General features: G+C 35.2%; 1 protein-coding gene across 4 annotated transcripts in view; it reads right to left on the bottom strand.

Moving 5' to 3' along the window:
- Positions 1-9,608: 9,608 nt before the first annotated feature.
- Positions 9,609-12,188, bottom strand: part of Immp2l (inner mitochondrial membrane peptidase subunit 2) — an 887,790-nt gene continuing 885,210 nt past the window's right edge. For 2 of the 4 annotated variants that reach the window (XM_029540649.1, XM_029540648.1), the window contains one exon: positions 9,973-10,215. In XM_029540649.1, coding sequence (XP_029396509.1) covers positions 10,096-10,215 — 120 coding nt within the window. In that variant the 3' untranslated portion in view covers positions 9,973-10,095. Of the gene's footprint in view, positions 10,216-12,188 lie in introns of all 4 variants that reach the window. The other 2 variants (XM_021202155.1, XM_029540647.1) reach the window with 2 other exon arrangements.

Below are 12,188 nucleotides of genomic sequence, written 5' to 3'. Positions count from 1 at the left end.
AGCTAACTTTACAATCCAGGAATGCCTCTCTCGTAACCATTCTGTGAAATGCAATCCTCAAGAATAGCATAGCCCCCAATTTTGCATCTTCTTTGGGATGGTAGGACCTGGCTTCTACAAACACCAGTTAGCAAACCCAGATGGTGTAATCAAGTTCACAAACTCACAACATCCCTTTCCCTCATATTTTCAGAGTAAATCAGAGTTCAGCTTTCTGTTAGTGTAGCAGTCTTGACTAACACTGAGTGACCTTGAATACTTCTCTTTTGTCTGATTAACACCATCTGGTACAATTTTACTCTGTCCAGAAAATCTCACTAAACAATATGAGTTTAACCATAAGCAATAATCATGGCATTTCTAAAAAAAAAAAAAAAAAAAAAAATGTGTACGAAGGGAAACAAAATATTATTCCTCTGGATTTTATTTTTAAGAAAATGCTTTATTCCTGGTCTTACTAAGAACATATTTTCAGTGTTCTGAGATTTAGATATCACCTTCAATAGTAAAGGAGAAAATGCCTTTAAGTAATAGCTATTTCTGGAGCACAGTAGCTAATAGTGGCAGAGTTAATTTGATTTCAAATCTTTTAATTTTAGTTCTCAAATCTGTTAGTGGAGTCCCTCCACCCTATAATGTTACTATGTCAATGACATGCTTTTGAGGTGACTGAAACACGAGCGATGACATTTTTGGAAAGAAACTTGACATGAAATTTCCAAATGGTACACTTTGAAATACATTTTTATTAATATTACTAGTAATAGTAATAATAATTTATAAGTTTCATGCTGGAAAGATATTCCTGTTGTCAGACCACAAAGTTGTTGGATTACAGATAAATGAACACACTATTCTCACTAGTATATTTGGTTTCTCAATAATGTTTATGTGGAAATGATGGTGACTGATCAAGTCAGTGTTAGTGATCTACTCATGGCAGCTCTGCACTAAAATGGTAAAAATGTAGCAACACGAAAATTGTAACCAAATTGCACATCTTTTTTTTCTATGAGGTTATGTAATGCTCTTTAATTGATCTTTTTTCTAATTACAGTGTATAGCATCTGGACTCTGAGGAGTCTATGTGATTGTTTTTCCATCAGTAGGTTTTAGTAAATACAGATAGTCTGTTTATACACATGTGTGTGATGCACATGTGTACATGTGTATGTGTTTGTATGTGTGTGTGTGTGTGTGTTTGTGTGTGTATGTATGTGTGTGTGTTTCATAGCCATGGACTCAGGATAGTAACAAACTCTTTGCAATAATCAGCTTATTTATTATATAAAAACCTATGAACCAAACAGTAGCTGATAAAAGTAAACATTGCATTTCATTTTATTGGAAATGCATCTTTTAATGAGCTATAAATGGTTTTGTGTTCATCTATCTATAGCCAAAAAACATTTATTGTGAAATGAAACAACTTTAATTTTATTTTAATTTTTATATGATCAAGAATTAAGGAACTTTATGTAAATAAAGAAAGGTGTTATTTTAAAAAGAGAATTTCAAGTCTTTGAATACCCAAGATATCCAAGTTATAGGTAAAATATTATATTATGATTTATCATTGAGAACAACTGACAACCCAATTATGTCTTCCATCAATTTTGTTGAAGGTAAAGAATTAGAAATACCTATACTCACAAAAAGATTTGCGCCTAGTTATTAGTGTCAGTTATTTCTCAACACAACAATGCCCATTTAAAATTTATCTAGCCCATACATTTTATAGTATGAAGGAATGTAACATGTCAGCATTGGGGTTGACAAGGCATGCTCTTCTTCTGTGAGGGAATTAGTAAGAATAATGATATTTAGATGCTAGAATTAAAACATGATTCCCTAAAACAAGCTTTCTAGAAAATCTTCACCGTCTCCTAGGGGGACCCAATCCAAAGAATGAAGCTCCTAAAGTCCTCAAGAGAGAGGGGACTCTTTTTGCTAGGTTAAACACCTTCTGAGTTGAATAACAAGCCAGGATTATTAGGAAATGATTCCCAGAACATTATGGGTGGTTCTGGTTGAAGCATCATGGAAATAAAGACATGAGATTTTAGAACTAGAACCTGGCTTCTTTCATACTACTATACTTACTCTGTGACTGGTCAAATGGTTCACATTAAAGCTTCAGCCTTCCTCTGTCTCTGTCTCTGTCTCTGTCTCTGTCTCTGTCTCTGTCTCTCTCTCTCTCTCTCTGTGTGTGTGTGTGTGTGTGTGTATGCTGAAGCACAATGTCTGATATTAATCAATATTGTCTGTGGTCATTGTATCATCCCGATCGCCTTGAGAACTATGTTACCATAGCTGTTCCATGGCAGTCAGTTGTCACTACTCAGCAACATTCTGCCCTGGCAAATAAGCACACAGTAAGGGGTCCAACTCCCCACCTGATTTTCCACCTGCTAATTTTGTGAGAATTTTACACTTATTGGATGAATAGAAGGGAATTCCATGTTAGTGAAAGAAGCACTTTAGCATATTCCAGCATTTTTCTCTCAAAGGGAAAATATATTAAGAAGCCAAAACTTCCAATTAAGAAGGTCAAAATATTTAAATTATTTTGTTCATTAAACATATGTGAAGTCATCATATAATTTCAGTACTATGATCTCATTTAGAAGATTTAATTATCTTACTTATAAAAATCATATAAAAATTAATGCTCACTCCCATCTAGGCAATGTAATGTTAAGAAATGGGTTTAGCTATAAAGGTCTCCAAATATGATTTAAGTACGGGTGATTCCCACATGAAAATGGAGAAGATGTAAAATTCCTCTGATCTTTGAAAGGAGACACTGAAATTTAGAGACTTGGTGAGTTTAGAGAGCAATCCATTCTCTTAATAATAACCCCATCAAAAATATCTTCATGGATTGAGGCCCATAAAAGATCTTAAAATGCAATATATATATATATATATATATATATATATATATATATATATATATGTGTGTGTGTGTGTATGTGTGTGTATGAGAGTAATGTGTAGAATGACAAAATTGCTCAGTAACAATTTATGCAAAGATGATACTACTTGTGATCTAACAGTAGCTAAAAGTAAAAGCCACCTGGAATCTGTTTCCTCTGTTATTAAGAAAGGCTATTGAATATCTTGATAACAATGCAAAATCAATTCCCTAGAATGTAAATTTCAATTAGATTGGAAATGTTTAACTGTCACACCACGTGAAACGAAGCAGCCAGAGGCTTAAAGGAAACTACAGAGTAACACTACTGGTGTTTTCAGAGGAGAATATGTCCACAGCATAATCTGATTAGAGTTTACACTTGAAATTTTATAGGGAACTTTCTGAAGCCATGTGATGTGCATGTGCGAAGATGGATGTACAGCACCATGCATCAGCTTCAGCCCACATACTGTAACATCCAACATTTATGTATGAGTTTATACCTTTATTAGTTTATACTACAGAGCATTTTTGTTGTTTTTCAAATATACCTTTAAGGAAGACAAACATATTTATGAGGCAGGAACAACAACATGACAAAGCTTCTCTAATTCTATAAACTTGAAAAATTTTAAAAAGCTTTCTTTCATGATTTAGTTGAAAAAATATCCTCAAAATTACTAAGACCACATACAATAGTGAACATCTTATACTATAATGCAAGTGTTAGAATAGGTTCTCACAGGCAAATTAAACACTATGTGCAAATTTAGTACTATTAAAACTTTACAAAAAAAAATCATTTCCTCTTTAAGTGTCAACATATAGACAGTGAGAGAGTTGTTTGAAAAAAAATGAAAAGAAAGGACGAAAAGGTTATCTATTGGCATGAAGCCAGCATAAGATGGTGAGAACGGAATTGAGAACTTTCGATCTCTGACTAGAAGAGAGAAGGTGAAGGCAAGAGCGGTGGACCAATGAATAAAACAAACAGAAAGAGAAACCTGATTCTTTTGAAAGTCCCTGTGAATGTTTATGCACTGAGAGGAATTATATTTGCAAGGACTTTTGGGAAGATACCCACATAAAAGTTCCAGGAATACAATCAGGCTCCTTTTACAATTAGCATTATGTTTCTAAAAATCGACAGGTTATACAATCCATTAATAGACTGCCTGTGACTTCTCTCAATTTACATACATTTGCTTATCTAAGTCGTTAGGTACTTTATGTTGGATGTAACAAAAATCCTTGTTGTTATCTGTTAATAGATATTTAACAGATATGTGTTATTATTTCATAATATTTTTCACTTGGATCTAATATGAAAGTACCAAATTCCTTTTCTTGAGGGAAAGGCAAGAGAAAGAATTAGCCATGAAATTCTATGGTGAAATTTTTCCCTTAGCAAATGGTATCTGTCTTAGTATATTTTGTATTGTTATTACTGCGTATCTGGTACTGGGTGACATATAAAAATATTCATTTTGCTTAATATCGTGGGGTTCTGAGTATAGGACACATACTGTGGTAAGTGCCTTTGCCTGCATGTGACCTGGTGGAAAATATATTATGGTGACATAGAACAAGGCTTCCAGTGAGTGATTACCTTTTAAACAAAGCCACTTCTACATTAACTCACATATTAATAGCCATTACTATTAACATGTGAGTTTGGGGATTAAATTTTCAGCACATGAAAGACTATTTATGTTTCATTTCTGTCATCACCTGTAGAAGATAACTAGTGGATTAGGAAGAGGAGCATCATGGTGAGAACGTGAAAGGGAATAGGTGTAAAGTAAATGTCCCTCTGCTCTGCAGCTCAGCACTGTCTCCTCACATCCACTCCATAGTTAGTAACCACGGTAGGAAAAGTGTCATAGATGAATTACTATTTACCACATAAATTAAGGTTACATTTTACCTTTAGTCTTTTTTTTTTAATCTTTCTTGCTCCAGTGATTCTAAATCTCTCCTAGTACATTTCTGGTGCTTAAATGGCAATCATATGTATATTAATGATCAGTTATATGACCTGATTACATATACAAAATCATACTAAATATAATTTTTGATTATGTTACAAGACATGTGGGAATGCCTAGTACTAAATTATATCTAAATTTGTTCTTCCTATAATTTCATGAATATAAATAACATATGATAAGATTCTAAGATACTGTTCTGAGTTTGAAAATTCTAGGAGTTGCTAAAATGTCATGCCAATATATTTATCTTCATTGACCACATGAATATTCTAGATCTTACAATAGCAGATAAATTTCTTTAGAATAACTTTTCTATTGGACAGAACTAGATTATCGGCATTTTCTTAAGGTGTGCACTTGTAAAATCAAGATTCTAGACACAGGAGAAATCAAAAGTGTTGGCATAGTGTTTGGTCTGATTACAGACCTTAAAATATTTGTCAGTGTGACTATATCAGGTGAATGGTTACAAAGCTGAGAGCAAATACGGTAAACTTCAAAATAAATAAACAATTTCAACCAAATTTAAAAAGAAAGATTTGGGGCTAAACATATGGTTCATAAGTAAACAACACATATAATTCTTGCTGAGTACCTGAGTTTAGTTCCTGGCTTCTACATGTTAGCGCATAGTAATATGTAGCTCTAGTTCTTGGGGATCCAACACCTGCTTCTGGCCTCCATGGCCACCATAAATGTAAGCAAAATAAATAAATGTTTAAAATGAAAAAGTTCATAGTAATTAGTATAGATCAAGACCCCAAATAAGCTATACTCTGGGAGAAAGATAAAAATATAATATTTATAGAAATATTTCTAATTTTATTTAAATAACTTCAAATTGTATTTGAAAATTTTTAAATAGGTATTTTGAAAATTTGAATCAAATACATGAGCATATAAAATGATAAAAAAAATGTACAAACTCCCAAATTTTAAAAGGACAATAAACGGTTATATGAAAATTCCAAATATTGATGTGATCATGCAAATAGTTCAAAAAAGAATCAATTGAAAATTCTAAGACTGGCAGATAATAGTGATTGAAATTAGCCACTTAATGAATGATTTAATACCAATTTGGACACAAGTGAACAGATAATCAATGAATAAAAAACATACCAAGAAAAATACATGGGCTGAAGCAGAGAAAAAAAAAAAACCACAACCCAGAAACAATCTGAAGAGATAATAGCTGAAAAAAATTCCAAGATTAATAAATGATGCCTACTTTAAAGAATCACTAAGAACTCCAAGTAGCTAAGTTAAAAGAAAGGCACGTGCAGTGCCTAGTTCCCTTTCAGTAATAGCATTGAAATGATTATTGTGCCCTCCCTTGTGTGGGTATAAACACTGGCCATCCTATTTTCAAAGTGTTTAAATCCTTAAGACATGACTTAAAAATGGGCAGTGTCTGCAGCAGGGTGCTGTTAGAAGAGAACCAACCCTGGTGAGGGCCACACTGATAGGACTTTTCCCACAAGGCACAGTCAAGTTTGTGTGAGGTGTCAGAAGGTACAGTTAGACTGCCAGAGTGACAGAGACTGAGGGGAAAGAATTCTCAAGAGATCCTCTTGAATCTGTGCATAAGTTCATCTCAACTTTCTGACTAATGCCTCCCTGGATGACAGGGAAGACCTGGGGACCAGGAGAAAGCGAGAGGTAACAGAGTGGTGAAATTGTAACAAGGATTTCAGTTGCTGCTCACTGATGTAAGGAAAGACTTTGGAGCTGGAACTGTCCCATGGGAGAAAGGCTTGTTTAATAGCGTGAGTTTCCTACGGCAGATCTCAGAAGGTTACACTCCAGAGAAAGACAGAGTCCCAAGACTAAGGACCAATCCAAGGCAGAGCTTACCTGATAGTGTGTCAAACTATAATTCTATAAGTTCAAGGTGATATTTTATCTTTTTTTTTTTTTTTTTTTTTGTCTGTGTGTCTGTGTGTGTGCCTGTGATTAATTTGTCTAAGAGAACAAAATCTAATGTTCTTCAAATGAAAATAATCAGAAGCCTCTAAATCTTGAACCCACTCTAAATTTCTAGTAAACAGGAACATGCTGTTGATAATTTAATACCGATCACAGTTTGAAAATACCTCTATATACAGTACATTTCTATAGAGTCTTTGATAAAATTCTGCTATGACTTACAAAAAGTAGAAAAAAAATTGCTGGTCTAAACTCTCTCATACATAGCACAACCACACTTTTCAATGTTGGGAATTAAATTTGTAAAACTCACTGTATATCCCCTGACAGTTAATTATACATTGCTGGAGAAACTGGAGCAGCTGAAATTGTTTTGTATCAGTTGCACTGCTAATTCCAAGGAGGACATCTATTCAGGTCAGAAAGGCTAAGTCCCAGGAACTCCTCCTATAAAGGTAACTCATGAACCCTACCTTCTCCCAAGCAGAAAACAATCCCTTGAGAGTTCTTCCTACCTCTTGTCTCCCACACTCCAACACACACCTATTTAGTGTTCTACACCTTTGATAAACTGTAAGGTACCAGTTTACTTATTTATAATTTTCTCTTCCTTCCACCAGTAGACTCAGAACTTCTGTTTTATTCATCTTGAATTGCAATTTTGAACACAGACATATAAGTCAGACAGAATTTTACTGTTTATTCTGTACAAGCACATTACCAAATTGGACAAGATACAGCCTTCGCTAGACTACAGTGCTTCCTAGCATTTTATATGATTCATTAGTATACAGAGTGACTGGTTAGCTTCTCTCTCTCTCTCTCTCTCTCTCTCTCTCTCTCTCTCTCTCTCTCTCTCTCTCTCTCTATATATATATATATATATATATATATATATATACACATATATGTGTGTGTGTGTGTGTGTGTGTTTGTATGCAGCAATTAACCCTGCATTTCAGAAAAAGTAAGTCTTGAGCCAAGTTGTTCAAAGAGCGCTAGATATTAACTGCTGTTGATGTGCCATGCAGCTAGAAAATGCAAAATTGAACACAAAGAGCCTTTACATCTTCTCAGATGATTTGGAACCTTGAGTTAAAAGTTTGAAGGATGACACTGGTCACTGATACAGGTAACATGGCTGATCACAAAGTCTTTAAACTCTTACATTATCTGTCCAGTGACAGATAATACCAGTGACACGCAGAATTCTCCTCACTGCATCTTCTGCTTACTTCTCACCCCACCCCTCACCCCAACATTTTTTGAATGTCAATTCTGTAATCTTCAGTCTTCAGACTTCCTAACTGCTAGAAACTAAACTTTCAATACCATGTACATTAAATATTACCAAGACATAGATTTTGTCTAGGGAGTAGGATTCAAAACTCAGAAGAAGAATATTCGGTAAAGCATAAATTATAGTGAGATTAAGAGGTTCAGGTTGGGGAGGAGAATCAGTGGCATTGAGGGATCAAAAAGGGCAATGAAGATTCATGGAAGGGTTATGGCAGTTCTGCATATAAGAACAGCTTCATGGGGTCGGCTGATAGGCACGGATGTAGGAGAAGCTGGAGTTACCCCTCACTGATGAACATTTCAGAAAGGGGGAAGGTCAATGCTTTCAGTTGTACACCTACTAGTGAGACTACCTGCACCCAAGGCGAGTTCTGACCCAATGCTCATACAGATGGCCCTGGTTCAACTGAGTGGTCCTCAAAGACAAAAGTCTTAAGTCTAGGAAAGCAACTGGTAAGAATGAGGGAGACAAGGAAGAGTATGGGAGAAAAAGTAATCAGAATATATTACAATTATATTCTAAAATATGAGAAGTTTCATATTCTCAAAAATATGAAACTATCAAAGAACAAAAATTAATAAAATACATTTAAATATAAAAGATAAAGAAATAATTCTGATGCCAAGTTGTGGTGGCTTAATCCCTTTAATCTCAGCAAAAGGGAGGCAAAGCCAGGCAGATCTGTGAGTGCAAGGTCATCCTGGTCTACAGAGTGAGTTCCTGGACAGCCAGGACTACACAGAGAAACCCTGTCTCAAAAAACATAAACAAACAAACAAGAACAAAAAAAAATTGGATAAGCCAAGTCTATAAGTCTTCAATGTTTGCTGAATTAACTCTCAGAATGCTAAATAAATTATTAGAAGAAACTCATACTTTTCTCTGTATGGTTTTTTGTCATCATTCTAAACCTGCCTTCCATAGTGAACTACAGTCCACATTTGCAAGATGAAATAGAAGAAAAACTGACTTGACGAACACAAGCTAGTAGCCTTAAATTTTGTTCCAAACAGAGCAAACCCTTCAGCAACAGCAAGAAAAGGTGTTTTATTAAGACTGTTGCTGTGGATGACGGAACATATGCCCTTATTTAGACAAGTTACTGACTATATCATCCCACCATTAACCTTCTTGCAACTGCTGATTTCAGTATTAGGGTTTCACTGAGAGATCACTTGGGGGAAAATGTTAAACGTTATTGATCTGGATGTGATTATTTCCCATTCCATTTAGAACTTTTCACCAAATGTGATAAAATGTTGACCAATGGCCTTATTCATCATTGTGAACAGGCATCAGATTACTCAGAAGTTTTATATTAAAAAGGGCCAATAAAAACATTTGATTATATCAAATATTGATGGAACCTTCACCCCCCCATTACTTTACTTTCTGTCTTGGATAAGAGATAAAATGTTTTTCATTAACGAACTTTGGTTAACTGATAATTAAACACCCAAACAAGATGTGGACAAATGGTTGTTTTATTTGACATCACAGTTTCTGGTCCTTCCTAACTGGCAGTCACTATTCTGTGGATACCTTCACTTATAATATAATCACTATCTTATGTGCATAATACTTCGTTTTCCTCATTCAGTCTTAATAGTAAAAGACAAATCATCCTCACTGTACATTAATTTTAAAATTCTTTGAGCATCAGGCTTCATGGAAAAATTCTCATTGATAACTATGCATAGCATTCTCTATTTATCTTCTTTAATATGTACAGATAGCATGCTTTCATGTTCTCCAGGAACTGGAAATTTTTGATGATAAGCAATATGGAATTAAATACAACACACAACCAAGAATCATTTAATACTGTTTAATATGGAAATTCCAGACAACCTTAAAGACATACAGAGGTCTCTTGCTCAGCATCACTGGACCATCTCCCTCCAGGAGGAGGCATCTGGTGTGTTCAGCTCCTCCTATGGTGGGCTCTTGTGCAGTTATTTCTCACCAATATGGAGTGGAGAGCGTTCTGGAGGAAGAACAGATTCCAGTCTTTGCCAGCGCTCTGGAGGCCACAAAATATGTGTGGCATGGGCATGCAGGAGTCCCAGAGAAACCTGAATCCAGGGGAAACACAGAGACAGCAACAAAGAAATCATTTTATACTGACCATTATAAATAGCTTGAAAACATTGATTCAGGTCTGATGTGCCATGGAAAGACTGTGATTAAAAACAGAAAACATTTAGGAGCATTTTCCCAGGGTTTGACATATGCCCACTACTTTAACCTTTGCAACAGTGATTTGAGGGAATTATGGTTTTAATTTTCTAAAGCAGGAAACTGAGTTCAGAGAAGTTTAGAAAGGCAAATACATATGATGCATTGGAACCTGGTTTCAGTAATGTTTCAGGCTCCAATATTAACCTCTGCCCTCAGCAGGCTGTTTGCACAGACCCAGGAAACATGAATCTAGTCTATAGTCTCATATGTCCTCTAGAGCTATTGCCTGAGAGAGACCTTTATAATACAGTCATAGAGACCCAAATACACACACACACACACACACACACACACACAAACACACACACACACAAAACATTGTTCCATTTGCTGACACAGGGAAAGGATGAGAGCTCAGATCAAACAAAGTTGAAGACCAAACTTTTGAGAGAAAGCACCCAGACCATGGCACAAGGAACAAAAAACAGCATTGGCAGAGATGAGCAGCTCTCTGTTCAGAGAAGAAATCAGAAACATGCTGTAGCTTAAATATACACAGGATCAGCCCAAAGAAGAACATTAAGCCTTGGGGACTTGGGAACAATTTCTTTCCTTCTAATTATCCTGAAAATCGAACTTAAAAACAAGCACAAAAATCAGCTCTACCCAGCATACGTCACTAGTCCCTCGTGCTTGTGGTTGTAACTCCCTCTTACTGAATGTCTACATATACATCAACTCATACATTATACTTGTCTTCACACATATCAACGTGTGCATTATACATGTCTATCCACATGCCCATGTCTACATTATATCATGTCAACACATAATTCTGCATACACATTATACTTGTCTGCACACACATCAACATACATATTATACCTGTTTGTACACACATCAAAAATTCTACTGTCTGCATACACGTCAACATATACATTATATTTGTTTTCTGAGACCCTTGAAAGTTACTAATATCCTGTAGAATTATACCTAAATACTTCAAAATGCACCTAAGAACAAAAATTCTTTCCCACTTGAGCGCATTGTCATGTCAAGAATCTCATATTAACACAGTAATAAAACTCATATACAGTTCATATTCAAAACATTCTAGTTGTCCTAGTAAATGTCTTTTAGACTCATTTATTTTCAAAATACAGAGTCTAACAAAGGATCTCAGGCTGCGTCTGCTGGTCATGAGATTGTTTCCATGCCCAGTCAGTCTACTTTATCCAGGGTCCAGGACACTGACTTTATGACGTTGTGTATCTCAACTTGCTTGAGTTTTTCACTCATGAAAAGACAAAAGGTAAATGCTTGGCAAGAAAAAATGTACTTCACACTTTCTGCCTGTTTCCTAAGAGGGCACAAAATATCAGTTTCACCAACTGTTGAAATAAAACGATCAACAGCTCAGTATGATGGTAACCCATCAGTTAACACTCAGTTCATTCCTAGATAATAATAATATGTGGTGTTATTTTGAAACAGTATAAATATTCTAAATGTTGATACACTTTATCAAATGGTTTTATTGCACATCACTATTGTTCCTTAATTGACACTCAAGATTTTATAATTTTAGTTGGCAAATTCTTTTAAAAAAATCTGTCTCAACACCAACTGTTTATGTTTCTTTTATTTTTTTGTTAAGTATGTAAGTTATGTTATATTATGCTATGTATGCATGTGTATGTGTTTTGAGATAGGGTCTTACTTTGCAGCCCAGATTAGCCTGTAACTCACTATCCTGTTCAGGCTCAGATTGCACTAGTGCTGAGAATTTCTCCTGCCACAGCCTCCCGTGGGTTCTCTCCCTCTCTCCCTCTCTCCCTCTCTCCCTCTCTCCCTCTCTCCCTCTCTC

This window comes from Mus pahari, chromosome 7, assembly GCF_900095145.1.
Source record: "Mus pahari chromosome 7, PAHARI_EIJ_v1.1, whole genome shotgun sequence".
Classification (NCBI taxonomy): domain Eukaryota; kingdom Metazoa; phylum Chordata; class Mammalia; order Rodentia; family Muridae; genus Mus; species Mus pahari.
The sequence above is the reverse complement of the archived record's forward strand: the minus strand, read 5'-3'. Positions and strand labels throughout refer to the sequence as shown.